Here is an 18,700-nt window from a genome sequence, read left to right as displayed (position 1 = left end):
GACGTAATCCTCGTAGCCGGCCATCAAGAGACAATGACGCAGAATTTGCCTCTTAATCCTCGCATGGTCGTACGCCTAGCAGATACACAAGGTCCGGTTCTGTGGAGACGCAACACGGAGGACGATATCAAGTCCATAGGGGCGATCTGCGTGATCACCTCAACGCAGTTTTCAGAGCGCGTTCCCGTGCCCCTCGCGACGAGGAAACACCCCGTGATCCCCCCGTGGGCGATAAAGGTGTAAACACTCGCATTAACCTGCCTAACGCACCGGCAGCGACTACTGGAGTTAATATCCCAGCAAACCTCACCGCAGTAGTCACGACTCCTGCAGTCGCAGCAGTCTCGACTCCTGTAGCTGGAGGAATTGACCAAAGCATGCTTTTGCAAGCTTTGAAAATGCTCGAGCAGCAGAGAAAGCCCACATACAAGTTGCATGGGACCTCTCCTTTTACTGCGGAAGTGCGACAGGCTCAACTTCCCAAGGGATTTCTGTTGGAAATTATTTTACCAGGATCTTAGATCTACTCACAAGTATGTTGATTAACACCCTAAATATGAACTTCTCAAACGATTATGAAATAAACACATATAAAGTATGGAAAACCTTACATTGGGTGCAGAGGAATAAAATGTCTCCTTCCGTTCAGATCTCTAACCCTTGTATCCTTTCTGTCGCAGAGTATTATCAAGATCTGAACCTTGATCTCTTTCTCTCCTTCTATAGTGCTGAAACTCCTTCTTGTTGAATGTCTTTCTTCACAATCTTCCTCACTATGATTGAGGTATCACTTGCTGTGTGTGGGCACTACTCTAATCACTAAGTGGTTCAAAATTCAAGAGGGAAGAAGAGAGTTTCAAGTGGCGGCTAGGGTTTTTGGAAGAGAAGGCTCTGGTTTTCTCTGAATGAAAAGAATATTTTTCCTAAAGCCTTCACTATCTATTTATAGCATTCCACTAGGGTTAGGTTTGAATTATTTGGCATTAAAATAATGAAAATATCAGATGATAAAGCCTATAAAAGTGGCCGGCCTAGGCAATGTGGATTTGGGCCTCACTTTTTGCAATTTTGCAGTTTTATCATTTCTGCATCTCATTTTCTCAAAAACGCCAATTTTCAAATTCAACCATTTAAATGCCAATTCTAACTATTTAATAACTATAAATAATTATTAAATAATATTGTCATTTATCATATTTATTAATTGAACCATACAAAGTATCATAATTAACAAATATGCCCTAAAACTCTTTCTTTACGATTTCGCCCTTACTTAGTGAAAAATTCACAAATAGACATAGTTTAATTTGAGAATTATAATTGATTAATCAAAACCAATTATATGAGTCCTACAAGCAATATTATCTCAACTAGTGGGGGGACCATGGGTCTATATAACCGAGCTTCCAATAAGCAGATCAAGAATTTATAACCTAAATTCACTGACTTATTAATTCTTCGTTGAATCCACCCATAGAACTTAGAATTGCACTCTCAGTATGCTCTATATGTTCCACCATATAGACACATCATTAGTTATCCATTGTTATAATCCTAATTTGATCAATGACCCTCTATATGAATGATCTACACTGTAAAGGGATTAGATTACCGTTACACCCTACAATGTATTTTATCCTTAAAACACTTGACCCCGTATAAATGATATTTCAGCTTATGTGAAATGAGTACTCCACTATTTATTTTTGTTTGGTCAAGCTCGAAGGAGATCATCATTTACTTACTATTCGCCAGATAGAAGCTATAGATTCCATGTTTATGTTAGCGCTCCCACTCAATTGCACTACCGTGTTCCCAAAATATACGTATCACCCTGACCCAAAAGTAGGCTTAACTAACAAATCAAAGAACACGAATAACCTCTTGAGATTGAGCCTAATCATAACAGGATTAAGATCATTTGATCTAGGATCAACTAGGCGATATTGACTTGAATAGATATTACGGTAAGTTTAATAAATCTAAGTCAAAGTTCAATATCGGTCCCTTCCGATGCATACTCCATGCATCCAACCTGAGCTTTACTTTAACCAATGCTCTGGAAAGAACATAGTATTTCTCCAAATGCAAGTAAACTCTGTTGTAGATTATCATATCAGTAAAACCCTATGTTTCATAAATCTAGGAAACTTTATTCACATAGTCATGTTTACTTTCCAATGTGTTGACAACACAATAAACAGGATCAAGTATGTGAAACGGGTTTCAGATGAATTTATAAATCAAATATATAAGCAATTGATAACATGAACCAAAACATACACAAATGAATGAAAAATACTTATGTTTCTTTATTGATGTTGAATATAATGGATTACATTGAAATGGAGTTTTATTTAGGGCATAAAACCCAACACCTTTCACTTGTCTCTCGTGTATAGTTTCCCTTGTGACCGCACCTGTCACATCGCGAAACTAGGGGCATGTGTTATAGTGAGATTTCTCTCACCTAGAAACTCGAGACTAGACTCTTATTTAGAGGACATGTGTACTCATTTTTTCTAATGAAAGCCGAGACGTCTGTAAGAGACTCCTCAAAGTTTAAACCTCGCCCAAGATAAAGTCAGTGAAATACTGTGAGTGTGACCCAAGTCTGATCGCATAACCATAACTCGTATTTTGCGGGGGAGGAGAATGGATCTAACTCGCATATACCAGGATATATGCGAGTATCCTCTCCATATTCCTGCAAAGCATAAAGATCGATTCTTTACAATGCGAGTTGGTCCCGATGGCCCAACAGCCTTGATAAGCCGATATAGACTCGCATGTCTAGGTTCTGTCAGCTCGTCATGCGATGTCCACAAAGGTCACTACATAAGAACACAGACATCCTAAACGTAATTAAGTGTTAGGCCCGCGAGTTTAACATTAGAATATGAACAGTCAACTCGCATGTTAAAAGGGCGCATACGTTGCTGAGTTTAGTAACTGCTATTCATTTATTGATGTTAACGTTATTTAGTTCAGTTATTATAATTCAATGTGTAAACAGATTGACAATGAATGCAATCTTTGTATAGCTAATTGGACACCTGCTTTGTATATAAAGGGGTGATCCACTGTGAAATGAGACCTACGAAACTCTTGTTACAGTGGACTAAGCAGACTGTGATCTGACTGAACCACTATAATCCTCTGTCTTATTGTTGTTTCCAGTTTTCTGTTAAGCATTTCATATTCCCAGTTCGAGTACTCGCCGTTCTAGGTTAAATACTCGCAATTGTTCTTCAAACAATTTTCTTCTTGTCATTAATAATATTACATACATTTGGTGTTGCGAATTTTGCTCGACAACAGCATACTTTTATAGACTTTATTATTAATTACTTTATAATAAAGAAAGATTTTAACTTAGACTCTTTTAGATAGAATACATGATTCTGCTCCTATTTGACTTTGGCTCATTTGTGGTGATTTCAATGACTATCTTTCTGTGAATGACAAAAATACTATCACCAGACCTCCTACTCATACCATTACTAACTTCCAAGGTTTTATACATAAACATAATCTGTTACCCCTTCCTCACACTGGTAACAAATATACTTGGAAGCATGGAACCACCTTCGAACGCATTGACTGGAGTGTTGCAAATAACCCCTAGCACTTGCTTTTTCCAAGGGCCACCCTCTTTCACTTTGGTTTGTATGGTTTCGATCATCATGCGTTAAAAGTTATCCTTGATGATGACCTTAGAAAACCAAGAAACTCCAACTCTTTCACTTTTGAGAATCATTGGCTTACGGATAGGAAATTCTTTCAAATTGTCAACTCTTCTTGGAGAAAGTCCCAACAGCCCAACCTCCCCTCCAACCTCTCCACTTTCATCTTTAGTCAAAATAGATGTATTCAGGACATCACAAGATGGCACACTAGTCAAAATTCCCTGCAACACCAGATCACCTCTACTCAAAAGGACCTTGACCATATTCTTCAATCCAATAATGCCACGGTCAGGGACATTGCCCAAGCCAAAGTTCTTTAATCAAAACTGGACAATCTTTTGCATAAAAAGGAAATTTACAGGAAACAAAGGTCTAGGGTCAATTGGCTCAAATCTGGGGACAAGAATACCAAATTTTTTCATCATAAAGCCTCTGCTAGGAAAAAAAAATAATCTTATTAGATCCATTACCCTTGCTGATGGCTCTTTGGTCAGAGGTACTTCCTCCCTTCTTCCTCATTTTGTTGACTTCTATACCCAGCTTTATGTTGGGTTTTGTGCCCTAAATAAAACTCATTTTAATATAATCAAATTTACTAATTAATAAAGATCAGAAATCGCTTTTATGTTTCTTGGTTCACATGATTTATTTCATGATTTTATTTAATGTATAAATTCTATTAAGTCTAGAATATATATACATATGTATATATTTGTTCATGATTATAGTGTCGTCAGCACAGTGGAATATAATCATGATTATATGTTCAAAAATTTAATTCTCATGATTTTTCAGTTCACTGGATTTAGACTGACATGATAATCAGGGATAAGGTATACTTACTGTAATGACCGCTTTAGTAATTTGGATTAGTAAAAGCAATTAGCACTAATTTCTGTTAATTTTATAATTATTTATGAATTTATTTATTTGTGGACCCCAATATTAGAAATGAGTATTAGAGTTATAATTTCTCAATTCCAGAGATTTTATTAAACTCTAGGGGTATTATTTGTCCTATATGTGAAATATGTTATTTTTGTAATTTTTGCTCGGCGACAACGGAAAATACGATGGATGGCTAGTTTGGTCACATGGGTAAGTTTAGAACCTTATTTCTTAGTGGGAAATATTTTAGAGAAAATAAAATATCGGGGTTAAGCGGAGTTATGGAACTTGACCATTTTACCCCTAGCTTTAGAAATACCCAAGTTTTAAGGAGAAAGGGCATTTTAGTAAAATGCAAAATGGTAGAGTTAGGTGGCTGCCTTGTATGGTGACACCTAGCATGTAGTTTCAGCCAAGGATTTATGTGGGAAATCCATCTTATTTTATTTAGAAAGAAATTAAGTAAAATAAGGAAATTAAGCCAAAAATTAACATAACCTCTCTTCCTTCTTCTCTCTTTCGAACCAGCCCCAAACCAAGGAATTGGTGGTTGATTCTTTGTGTTTTCAGCAAGGAGTTTCAAGGGGAATCAGCCCAAGGTAAGCCTTAGCAACCTTATCTTCTAGTTCTTAAATTTTAGCGTTGGTTGAGTAGTGATTTTGCTAAGTAGGGGCTGTTGGGGTTAGAATTGCTTAGGGTTCTGATTTTATGTTAATTTTAAGTTGATTCTAAGTTCTGGTTATTGAATTTGAGCTATGGAGGTGGAGTTGAGCAAGCTTGAGCTTTGAAACTCAAGTTCAGGTCTTTAATGGCATAATTTGATTCATTGAGTTTTTCTGTGAAATACTGGCTGGAATATGTTGTTTCTGCATTGTTTAGGTACTCTGGAAAGTTTGGTAGCATTTGGTGGAAAATTGAGCAAAGAATGAAAGGTTTGGGGTGGACTGGTGCAAACCGGCTAGCCGATTTTACCAGACCCCTAGAACCGGCTACCCGGTTTTGGCAGGATCCCCAAACACTTCATTATCTCAATTTTCGTCCATTTTAGTGCCGTGGTTGGATATTTCCCTAATTCTAGAGTTTGAGTAACCTGTAGGGGGTGTAACAGAACCTAGGGTTATGGGTTCGGGTTTCCCGGGATTAGGATTTTGATCATGTAACTTACCCGGTTTCATAATGTGATTAGGGCATCCATCTAGCACGAGACTTTCCGTTCAGGTTGGCCAGCACACTTTGAATCTGGAAAGAAGGTAAGAACTGTATATGATGTGTGATATCAATATCTGAGTGTATGTATATGTTATGTGTATATGCATGCTTAAAGTGTTAGTTGCACTACCAACACTTATACAGTTAAGGTATAGAGTGCATTGGTATAGTGAATGTTATTTGAGAGTACATTACAGTGATACCAGCACAAGTACAGGAGGTACTGAGTGTGCGTGGTATATCACTCAGTGGTACTCAGGGTATGAAACAAACCCTACCAACACTCATACAGTGAGGTACGTAGTGCATGTGGTATAGTGGCTGTACCCTAGTATTGAACGTTCTTACGCATCTGTTAAGCCTTGTAAATAGGTGTATGGGCGCCTAGTTACAAGTCGGAAATTATATGATATGTTATATGCTTTTCTTACTGAGTCTGTCGACTCACAATTTTGCTTCCATGTGTAGGTAAAGGAAAGGTGAAAGCTGAACAGGAGTGATCCTGAGCTAGGATGAGGTTGTACATGTCGAAGCAGCGCGACCTGGAGTGTTCGGTCTTGTCTGGGAATTGTATTTTGTAGTCGCTGTGCGACTTGAATATTATGTATTTTGGTATATTATATTTTAAAAAGTTTGAAATCGGGATCCCGACACTTGTAAATATTTTGATATAATATAAAGTTTAATATTTGCTATAAAAGTTTTAATTTGACACACTTTTCAAGAAAATTCTTTGATTAGCTAAGATTGCACTGTAATTGAAAAAGCACTGTAGCGTGCCTTAGCATTTGGGCGTTACAATTTTGGTATCAGAGCCACCAGGTTTGTCTACCAAAGCTTGCCAAGACATGTACAATCTTCATCAGAGAAAGCTCGATTCACGGTTCAGTAAGCCCGTACTTGTTTAGTATTTTAAATGATTATTAAAGCATGCTAGGAAGCAAATTAGAATATAATTATTTATTTTAAGTGTGTTCCCTTTAAGTTCATAAGAGCGGTATTAAGTTTTTGATCGCTGTCTAACCAGCCTGGCTTATGGGTTTGCATGCTAAGTCCTATAAAATGGACGCCCAGCGAAATACAAGAAGTTAGGGTAATATGGTTGAGACTGGAGGCGGTCAGGGAAATAAAAAATCCCCAGAATCCCCGAGGTCGCGGTCGTGGCCGTGGCAGAGCTCAGGGTGGTCGCCCTATAAATCCACCACAAGCTCCTCCGGATTGGGAGCAGAGGTTTACAGAAATGCAAGATCAAATCCGCCAGCAGGATGAAGAAATTCAGAGATTAAGGCAGCAGGGTTAGAAATGCTTAGGGTTTTGATTTTATGTTAATTTTAAGTTGATTTTAAGTTCTGGTTATTGAATTTGAGCTATGGAGGTGGAGTTGAGCGAGCTTGAGCTTTGAAACTCAAGTTTAGGTCTTTAATGGCATAATTTGATTCATTGAGTTTTTCTGTAAAATACTGGCTGCAATATGTTGTTTGTGCATTGTTTAGGTACTCTGGAAAATTTGGTAGCATTTGGTGGAAAATTGAGCAAAGAATGAAAGGTTTGTGGTGGACTAGTGCAAATCGGCTAGCCGGTTTTACTAAACCCTTAAAACTGACTAGCCGGTTTTGGCAGGATCCCCAAACACTTCATTTTCTTAATTTTCGTCCATTTTAGTGTCATGGTTGGGTATTTCCCTAATTCTAGAGTTTGAGTAACCTCTAGGGGGTGTAACAGAACCTAGGGTTATGGGTTCGGGTTTCTCGGGAGTAGGGTTTTGATCATGTAACTTACCCAGTTTCATAATGTGATTAGGACATCCATCTAGCACGAGACTTTCCGTAGCACACTTGAATCTGGAAAGAAGGTAAGAATTGTATATCATGTGTGATATCAATATCTGAGTGTATGTATATGTTATGTGTATATGCATGCGTAAAAGTGTTAGTTGCACTACCAACACTTATACAGTTAAAGTATAGAGTGCATTGATATAGTGAATGTTATTTGAGAGTACATTACACTGAAACCAACTCAAGTATGGGAGGTAGTGAGTGTGTGTGTTATATCACTTAGTGGAACTCAGGGTACGAAACAAACCCTACCAACACTCGTACAGTGAGGTACGTAATGCATGTGGTATAGTGGATGTACCCTAGTATTGAACGTTCTTACTCATCTGTTGAGCCTTGTAAATAGGTGTATGGGCGCCTAGTTACAAGTCAGAAATTATATGATATGTTATATGCTTTTCTTACTGAGTCTGTCGACTCACAGTTTTGCTTCCATGTGTAGGTAAAGGAAAGGCGAAAGCTGAACATGAGTGATCCTAAGCTAGGATGATGTTGTACATGTCGAAGCAGCGCGACCTGGAGTGTTCGGTCTCGTCTAGGAATTGTATTTTGTAGTCGCTGTGCGACTTGAATATTATATATTTTGGTATATTATATTTTAAAAAGTTTGAAATCGGGATCGCGACACTTGTAAATATTTTGATATAATATAAAGTTTAATATTTACTATAAAAGTTTTAATTTGACACACTTTTCAAGAAAATTCTTTTATTAGCTAAGATTGCACTGTAATTGAAAAAGTACTGTAGCGTGCCTTAGCATTAGGGCGTTACACTTACACATTGGATAAGTGTTATGTCCTTTCCAGGACATTGGCAAAGTTTACCAGTATCGGATGTATAGAGTATACATTGGAAGGGACCGATATTGATCTTAGATAAGATATTATAAACTTACCATTATATCTTTCTAAGTCAATATCAATGGTTGATCTTAGGTCTATGGATCTTAATCCTAATATGATTAGGTTCAACTTAGTTGTATTATTTATGTTCTTCAACTTGTTCGTTAAAGTCGACCAATTGGATCTTCTCGTGACATACAGATTAAGGACATGGTAGTTCAATTGAGTGGGAGCGCTGATCATAGACATGGAATCTATAGCTTCTATAAGTATGTAGAAGTGAAACGATGATTTCCTTCGAGCTTGGTTGAATAGAGATAAATGATTGATACCTCATTTCAGTAATTATATTAGTTTACTGAAGTATCATGTATAGGTTGCCAAGTGTTTTAAGGATAAAATACATTGAAGGGTAGAACCGTAAATTTGTCCCTATTCAGTGTAGATCATCTAGAGAGGATCCTTGACTATTAGGATTGTAACAATGGATAATCATAATGTATCTATATCATGGTACATATAGAGCGTTCTATATAATTGAGAGTGTTATTCAATTCCAAATCTATAGTGGCGCAAGGTGGAATTAATAAGTTAGAGAATTTACTTAGTAAATTCTAGATCTACTTATTGAAAGCTCGGTTATATAGGCCCATGGTCCCCTCACTAGTTGAGACAATACTGCTTGCAGACTCAGTTAATTGATTTTAATTAATCAATTATAATTCTAAAATTAGACTATGTCTTATTTAAGAATTTTCACTAAGCAATGGCTTAATTGTGAAGAAAAGAGGTTTTTGGGTCAATTTGTTAATTAAGAAACTTTGTATGGTCTAATTTAATAAATTACATAAATGAAAATTTTATTTGATAATTACTTATAATTATTAAATAAATTGTTTTAGCATTTACAGGATTGAATTAGAAAATATGGTATTATTGAAAAGAAGAATAAGTGGTTGAAATAAAGTGGCAAAAATCTAACTAGAGATTGGTCCACTATTGTGTGCGTCTATAAGTGATTTTTGCCCAATTTTTTATTCTTTTTTTTAATCCATATAATTCAGCCCTAAGCCCTAGTTGAAACACTATAAAAGGAATATGATACTCTCATCTCATCCTCTTGACAACTTGTCAACTAATGTCAACCTGACTATTCAATCAACCTAGATGAGAGAGTTCCTTCCTTAGTGATTTTACCTCCTTCATTGTTCTTCACATTCGAAACCCATAGTGAATGAGTGCCATGCCCACAGATAGCAAGTCAAGTACGCAATCATAGTGAGTAAGACGGTGGTAACCAAACCCGAAGGAGAGAAAGAGATCTATGTTCAGATCTTGATAATGCTCTGCTACAGAAAGGAATTAAAGGCTAGAGATCTTGAACGGAAGGAGTCATTATATTCCACTGCAATCAATGTAAAATGTTCTTAAACCCTTATGTGTTTATTTCATTGTTTTAGAGAATTCATATTTAGGATGTTAATTCAACATACTTGTTAGTAAATCTAGATCCTGGTAAAATATTTCCAACACTTTATACCACTCAAGGCGAGGACCAAAATGCAATTGCCCATACCCTTACTGGCATTTCTAACTAAATCCCCCCTAACCTTTATTCTACCCTTGAAAGGCCTTACACTGAGGATGAGGTCAAGCATAACCTGTTTAATCTCTCTGGTGACAAAGCCCCAGGTTCTGATGAGCTTAACGCCCATTTCTACCAAAAAAACTGGAATACTCTTGGTAAAGATCTCACCAGTGCCATCTTAGATGTTTTGAATCATCACTCTAATTTTTCTCAAATAAATTATACCATTTTTGCCTTAATCCCAAAGAAAAAAAACCTCCACAATCTTTGACTATAGGCCTATTAGCCTTTGCTCAACACTTTATAAAATTATATCCAAAACCCTGGCTAGTAAGATGAAAACTGTCCTTCACTCAATCATTTCTCAAAACCAGTGTGCTTTCCTCTCTGATCGTCTTATTTTTGACAACATCTTCATTGCCAATGAGATTATCAATGCTATACACTATAGGAAAGCTGGCAAACAGGGCTGGGCTACTATCAAACTTGACATGGAGAAAGCCTTTGACAAAGTTGAATGGAGTTTTGTCAAAGCTATGCTCCACCATGTTTGCTTCCCGCCCTCTTTTACCTCCCTGATTATGCAATGTCTCTCAACTGTGGTATATCGTATATCTGTTAATGGCACTCTTTCCACAAGTATTACTCTTACCAGAGGTACAAGACAAACCTTCTGTCATCTTACCTTTTTCTTCTGGTTGTTGAGGGTCTTTCTGCTACTATTAGGGCTAAGGAGAAAATTCATCAATTTACTGCCCTTAACATTTGTAAAGATGCCCCTATTATCTCTCACCTTTTCTTTGTCGATGACAGTATACTCTTCACTCCTGTCACCACTGCTTCTAGTGCTGCCATTAAGGATATGTTGTTCTCTTACCACAAAGGCACTGGCCAAACTATCAACCTTGCTAAATCTTCAATCATGTTCTCCCCTAACACCCCTCATGATTCCCAAGACCTCTTTAGAACTTCCCTTGGTCTAGGCAATGAAGGTTTCATAAGCAAATATCTCGGAGTTCCTCATTGCACTAGCAGAAGTTCCAACTCTCACTTCAATTATTTGGTTCAAAAAGTGGCCTCAAAATTAAACATTTGGGATGGAAACTTTTTCTCTAGAGCTGGCAAAAAAACTCTCATCAAAGCTATGGTTCACGCTATACCATCTTATGCTATGTCCTGTTTCAAACTGCCCAATTCTACCTACCTCACTATTCAAAAAGCCATCTCTAAATTCTAGTGGGGTTCCTACACTAATAAGGGTAAAATACATTGGAATCAGGGGCCTTCTTTATGCACATCAAAATTCCATGGTGGTCTTGGCTTTAGGTCTCTTCAAAATCATAATCAAGCTCTCATTGCCAAGCAAGCTTGGAGAATTTGGTCCAACTCTTCATCACTTCTTTACACTCTCCTTAAAGCTAGGTATTTCAAAAACAGTGACTTCTTCACTGCCCCTAAGGGTCATTGCCCCTCGAATACTTGAAAATGTCTTTTTTGGGGCAGGGAGCTTCTCAAAGAGGGCCTTTTTTGGAGAGTCGGTAATGGTAGGTCCATTTCACTCCTTGATTCAAGATGGGTTCCTAGACTTCACTCGCTCTCTTTCTTGAATAATTTTAACCCAGTGGATCACAAGGTCTGATACTTCATTGATAAAGATGGTGGTTGGGATCTTCCCAAGCTCCAACACCTCTTGCATTCTTATCAAGTTCATTAAATATTGAAAATTTCCATTGACCTTGTTTCTAATGACACTCTTATTTGGGGTCATCGCTCTTCAGGCAATTTCATGGTCAACTCGGCTTACCATTTGGTCAACTCAAAACATCACCAAACTCAACCATCTTCCTCTAACAAAGACTGTTTCATGCATTGGTGGAAATCTGTCTGGAATACCAAAACTCTACCAAAGATAAACACTTTACCTGGAAAGCGTTTAATCACATACTCCTTTGTAGTTTAAATCTTTTCCAAAAGTAGGTTGTGCCTGCTCCTTTCTGCACCTTTTGTCACAATCAAATTGAGCCAGTCTCTCACTCTCTCATCCATTGTCCCAGAGCGAAGTTAGTGTGGAAACATTCTTCTTTTTGAAATTTCTATTTTAGGAACCATAATTGTGATATCAAAGAGTTTTATATGAGAGGCTTTGATTAACTTAACAAAGATACTTTTACTCTATTCATTAGTTTACTTTGGCAGATTTGGACAACAGAAACAATGCTCTTTTCAACCGAAATACTAACACTCCCATCAAGGAGGAAGATTTTATTGTTTCTTTCCAGTAGGACTATCAAACAGCCTAAGCTACACCCCTTCTTTCAAACCATTTGGATTCATTTTCTCCAAATTGGACCTTACATTCTCAGCCGGATCCTTCAGCTCACTCCCTTCAAAATGGACACTACACTCTACAAGTTGATGCTGTTTTGGACTTGAAGAACCTAAAAATGGGGCTGGGTGCTACCATACTTGGCAGTAAACATAACCACATTGTAGATTTTTCTATCCACATATGGGATGCTTTTACTCCTCTTTTTGCAGAAGCTAAAGCTTTACTTGAAGGCATTCATTGGTGTCTGGCTACCAGAATCCCCCTTGGTGCTATTGAATTAGATTCCCAGCAACTAATCATAAGGATAAACAATCATTGGTAAGACAATTTGGCCTTATCTAGTGTAGTGTAGCTGATCAGGAAGTCCTTATCCTCTTTTCCAAATGTTTCTCTACATCACATCTCCCGAGTTCACAACACCACAACACATAACAATGCTTGAGAAGCTCTCAGGCAGGATAAGAATATCGTTTGGAGGAATTGTTTCTCATCCTGCTCTTTGTAACTGTTTTAGTTTCTTTTGCAGTTACTTCAAAAAAAAAAAAAGATTGGTTCAGGATATCTTAATGAATATTTGTTGATTACCTATCAACTTCTTCTTTTGGAAATTCGGTACAGATCATCTCCACATTGAATGAGACAAAAAAGAAATTCTAGTAAAATAGTAAAAATTATACAAAAATTATTTGTTAGAGAGGAAAATCTTAAAATTAACTTTGTAAATATTTAGCATGCTTTTTATCTTATGCGGATTGCCCAAGGCCAACTTACACGACTTTGTTGGACCAAGAAAAAATCTAACAAAACTTATAGTAATCTTGTTAAAAAAAAATCATGATTTAACAAGTTAGCTATAATACAGTAAAAAGATGAACTGGATACGACTTCACCATTGTCGTTGAACTCTCATTGTGGAGAAAAAAAACCTAATCGTGAGAATTAAAGGTGAAATTGCGATTAAATTTTTTGATTTATATATATATACGAGAACAATTGAAAATTAAATCATACATGAATCTGAGTAAACAACACTCCCTCCTTTGTTAATGGCTTCTTTCCATAGATCGAAAAGATTTCTCTTCTTTTTTCTACATAGTAGCCATTCTCGTTGAAATTGAATCTATTCCCACAAAAATTTGTGAGTAAAACTCATCACTAATGGATTATTTGAACATGGAAAACCTTAGATGCATCGATTCTTTATGGGGAGAATTTTGACAAATAATGATCGAAATTCTTAAGGACACTAGGATTAGTTTTTGATAGTTTAGAGCTGGGTTTTGGAAAGAGAAAACTAAAATGTAAAAAAAAAGTTAAACTAAAAATTTTCTTGTTAGGATTTATAAAACACTTAAGAAATATATATATCACAAATCTAATCATATTCCTAAAAGTGATTTAATATAGAAAACCCTAAATCATAAATCTATATAGCCTTTGCTAAATTAAAGAAGAAGAAGATGACAAAAGATGAGCGGAAGCACTAGCCTGAAGCCATTGTTGGAGATTGCAGAGAAGGTTTTGATCTTCCAGGAATAAACTATTTTCTAAAGTATTTTCTCTGATGGGGAAGGAGAGAATACAGAAACCCTAGTGTTTCTTGGGGACCACTACCTATTTATAGACTCATCTTAGAATGAGTTTTGGGTGTTTATTATTTGGCCCCTCAACAAATTATAAATTAACTTATAATATCTACACATTAACTCTATGACAATTTAATACCCTTTTGATATCCATAACATAATTGGTCACTTAATTTTGTATCACACTTTATAATAGCATATACATTATACATATGTGCCCACATAGGATTTTTAATCCAACAATCTCCCACTTGGGCAACATATGTTACTTGATAAATGTATAACCTTATGAGCTCAAAATTTGCTATTATGTGAAGGTATTCACAACAATCTCGTCCATCAACTATACCCACATAGGATCAAAGCGATTTTCGTCATATCAATCATGACTAAATTTATCAATGGTCACATATACAAATATAGCCAAATGACATAGATCAATCATGGATGTGTAGCATGGAAATTACATGCAATGTGAACCGAACATGCCTATTTCCAACTGGTCCTCCTTAAACCAAAGTGAGGTCAAACTTAAACATAACAAAACAGAGTGAACAAACTGAAAACTTTATTTCTGATCAGAAAATAACCAAATACATAAATGTCTTAAATAAACATAACATAAAGAAAATACAAACTCCCACTAAATCATGATATCCTCAAGTAATACTACACCCATATGAGTAGTGTGCTCATGAAAGACCTTGGGTGGTAATCCTTTTATGAGCGGATCCGCTATCATGGAGTTTATCCCAATGTGCTCTATGGATATCTATCCACTCTGCACTTTTTCTTTCACAACTAGGAACTTTATGGCAATATACTTTGACTTGGATGAGTGATAATTCTAAGATTTAGAGTTATTTTTGTATCTCTAAGCTTGAATTTTAAGTTGAATTGTGGAAAATTAGTGTCTATATTATGTAATTGTGTTTAGTTTGTTGTGTCTTTGTAATAAATGGAAGTGTTTGTGTGTTAGTAAGTGTTAAATAGATTTATGTTGTTGTTTTTATGTGTATTAAGCAGAAAAAAAATGCAAGAATAGGTATTTGGAAATATTTGGGACAAGGAGGAAAAGGAGCAGAAAAATGCCTATTGCTGACTGGCATTGCTATAGCAATCATCGCGTTGCAATTGCCAGCCCAGTAAGTATATTTTGGCTGAAAGTCCAACTGGCTTTAATGAAGAAAGAAAGGAGCTAAGGTGGCGAAATGGGGCTAATGACTCAACAAATATGTGGAAAATGAAGGACAAGTGGACCATGACTTGGATTTCCAATTAGGGTAAACTTTACTACCCTAATTGGGGAGCAAAAAGGAAGGAGGACATTAGAAGATATGGTGGCTGCACTTTAGAGGGCTGGTACGAACAACTTACAGCAGAAAAAAAAAGGAAATCAAGTACAGAGAAAGAGAGTACAAAGAAGAGAAGAAGAAGATTGAGAAGAAGGAGAAGAAGGCAACCTACAAAGAAAGGATTTGAGCTTCAAACTCATTTCTCTTGCTCTCCTCTTCATTTTGTATCATTTTCTACTCTCTAGTTTTCTCTTTAACTCCATGAACATGTTATTTTCTGGTTTTGAGTTTTTAATTTCAGCTATGAACTAAACTCTTTGAGATTTGGGTGGTTATGAAACCTTGTATGGACTAGTGTTTTGATTTTGCAATGATGAATAATCTTGTCTTAGTTCAATTAGTTGTGATGAAATGTTGATTGAATGTTAATTTTTGGCCATTTTTAACATTTAGCAAGCTAAATCTTACTTGAAAAAGCAAGACCTAGTTGAACCCCTCTAATTGATGCATGATTTTTTCTACCGTTTCTTTTAGGTATTAATTAGTAGTGAAATATGAATATTTTGCTACCATGCATAACTAAAGATTTGATGCTTTATTTGGGCTATTTATGATCTAAACTGATGTAGGAATGCATTGTGAGATTATGAATGGTTTATTGCAAGTTTTGGAAAAAGCTTGCTGGTTTTTTGAAATTTGTTAACTCTGCCTGGATTGCTGAGTCATTGCTGTGTCATTGCTGTATCAACTGGGACATACAAGTGGAAATTAATCACCCAAATCTATTTTTCAAATCTGAAATTACCACCACTTGAATCAATTTTAGCTTCTTATTTTTAGTTTACTTAGCTTAAAAAATTAGTTCTCAAGTTTAGAATGAAGGTTATAAATTTTTCACGTGAATTAATGTGTTACTTTGTTTTATTTTTATTTGAGATTCTTGGAATTGCTCTTAGTTGATTTTGCATTATTTAGTAAAAAGTCCCTGTGGAGACGAACTTTGATGACTTTTCATTGTATTACTTGTTTGTAATATGTACACTTGCACAATTATGAAGCAATATAATTTTCACAACAAGTTTTTTGGCGCCGTTGCCGGGAACTTTAAGTTCTAAATTTTGTTTTATCAACTAATTGACATTCTAAGAATTTTTGTGCTTTTAATCTTGCTGGTTTGTTCTTTGAAATCTCAGGTATCTATAGTGTATGAACCAACAAGAGGACTTTGAACTTGCTCCTATTGATCCCGAGATTGAACGCACATTCCGAAGAAGAAGAAGAGTTCAAAAGGCTAAGGGCTGAGACATCATGGCTGAGAATCTTGATGATGATGGGATTGCTCAACAAATTGTTAATCCCATCATATTGGCAGATGATCGAGCAAGGGCTATAAGGGAGTATGCTGCCCCCATGTTTAATGAGCTTAATCCAGACATTGTGAGGCCTGAAATACAAGCACCGCAGTTTGAGCTCAAGCCAGTGATGTTTCAAATGCTCCAAACCGTGGGGCAATTCAGCGGGATGCCAACTGAAGATCCTCACCTCCATCTCCGTTCATTCTTGGAGGTGAGTGATTCTTTCAAGATCCAAGGAGTGAGTGAAGAGGTGCTAAGGTTGAAGCTATTCCCATTCTCACTACGAGACCGAGCTAGATCATGGCTCAACACTTTGCCTTCTGATTCTGTTACCAATTGGAATGACCTTGCTGAGAAGTTTCTGAGGAAATACTTTCCTCCTACTAGAAATGCAAAATTCAGAAGTGAGATAATGTCTTTTCAACAACTTGAAGATGAGTCCACAAGTGATGCGTGGGAGAGGTTTAAGGAACTTTTGCGAAAGTGTCCACATCATGGCATTCCACATTGTATTCAGATGGAGACTTTTTTATAATGGCTTGAATGCAGCTTCTCGAATGGTGTTAGATGCATCAACCAATGGTGCTATTTTGTCAAAGTCTTACGACGAAGCATTTGAGATTTTCAAGACCATTGCAAGTAACAACTACCAATGGTCCAACACAAGAGCTCCAACAAGTAGAAAAGTGGCGGGGGTTCTTGAAGTGGATGCAATAACAGCCTTTGACAGCTCAAATGGCTTCCATGACGAATGTTTTGAAGAATTTGAGCATTGGGAACTCTAAAAATATTCAACCAGCTGCTGCCATTCAAAGTGATGATGTCTCATGTGTGTTTTGTGGAGAAGGGCATGTGTTTGAGAAGTGTCTATCTAATCTGGAGTCCGTTTGTTACATGGGAAATCAGAATATTAATAGAAACAATGGGGCATTATCAAATTCTTACAATCAAGCATGGAAGAATCATCCTAATTTGTCTTGGGGGGGGGGGTCAAGGAGCAAGCTCAAGCACCGCACTAGCCCAAGGAAGACAAGCATATCCACCAGGTTTTTCACAACAACCGCGGCATCCACAACATGCTCAAAATTCCCAACCAACTTCTTTGGAGAGTCTAATGCGGGATTATATGGCCAAAAATGATGCGGTGATAGAAAGTCAAGCTGCCTCTCTTCGAAACTTAGAGTTGCAACTTGGACATTTGGCCAATGAATTAAAAGCTAGGCCACAAGGTTCTTTGCCTAGCGACACGGAGAATCCAAGGAGGGATGGGAAGGAACAATGCAAATCCATTCACTTGAGGAGTGGCAAGCATTTGAAAAATTCCGAGGAGGAAATAAAGGGTAGTGGGGAGTCCACTTCAATCCAAATCGAGGAAAAATTGAGTAAAAAAATTGCCCAGGAATTTGCTGATACCAGACCAGTTGATACAGTAAAGGGTCAGCAACCTGACAGTCAGCAATCCACACCAGTATGTTCTAGTCCTAAGCCACCCCTTCCATTTCCTCAAAGATTTCAGAAACAGCAGCAAGATGGGCAATTCAAGAAGTTTTTAGATGTGTTGAAGCAGCTCCATATCAATATTCCCTTGGTGGAAGCATTGGAGCGAATGCCGAATTATGTCAAGTTCTTAAAAGACATTTTGACGAAGAAAAGGAGGTTGGGGGAGTTTGAAACTGTAGCTCTCACCGAAGGATGCAGAGCCATGTTGAAAAGTAAGATTCCACCGAAGTTGAAGGATCCAGGTAGTTTTACAATCCCTTGTTCTATTAGGGGAAGGGATGTTGGAAGACCTTTATGTGATTTGGGTGCAAGCATCAACCTCATGCCTATGTCGATCTTTAAGAAGTTGGGTATTGGTGAAGCACGTCCTACAACTGTTACATTAGAGCTTGCTGACAGGTCCATGGCCCATCCGAAAGGAAAAATAGAAGATGTGCTAGTACAGGTTGACAAGTTCATTTTTCCAGCTGATTTCATCATCCTAGACTATGAAGCTGATAGAGATGTGCCTATTATCTTGGGTCGACCATTCCTTGCTACTGGGAGAACTCTGATTGATGTGCAAAATGGGGAGCTCAC

General features: G+C 37.0%; 1 protein-coding gene and 1 non-coding gene across 2 annotated transcripts; one reads left to right on the top strand and one right to left on the bottom strand.

Moving 5' to 3' along the window:
* Positions 1–10,391: 10,391 nt before the first annotated feature.
* Positions 10,392–11,293, top strand: LOC133038146 (uncharacterized). The gene is made up of 2 exons (XM_061116204.1): positions 10,392–10,604; positions 10,712–11,293. Exons 1-2 carry the CDS (start codon positions 10,392–10,394, stop codon positions 11,291–11,293), a joined length of 795 nt encoding a protein of 264 aa, XP_060972187.1.
* Positions 11,294–17,015: 5,722 nt separating this feature from the next.
* Positions 17,016–17,122, bottom strand: LOC115701784 (small nucleolar RNA R71). Its single transcript, XR_004008764.2, has one exon. It is a non-coding gene; the product is annotated as a small nucleolar RNA R71 (small nucleolar RNA).
* Between the last annotated feature and the right edge of the window lie 1,578 nt (positions 17,123–18,700).

This window comes from Cannabis sativa, chromosome 5 (assembly GCF_029168945.1).
Source record: "Cannabis sativa cultivar Pink pepper isolate KNU-18-1 chromosome 5, ASM2916894v1, whole genome shotgun sequence".
In the NCBI taxonomy this organism is placed as follows: domain Eukaryota; kingdom Viridiplantae; phylum Streptophyta; class Magnoliopsida; order Rosales; family Cannabaceae; genus Cannabis; species Cannabis sativa.
This window is presented reverse-complemented; position numbering and strand designations above follow the sequence as displayed.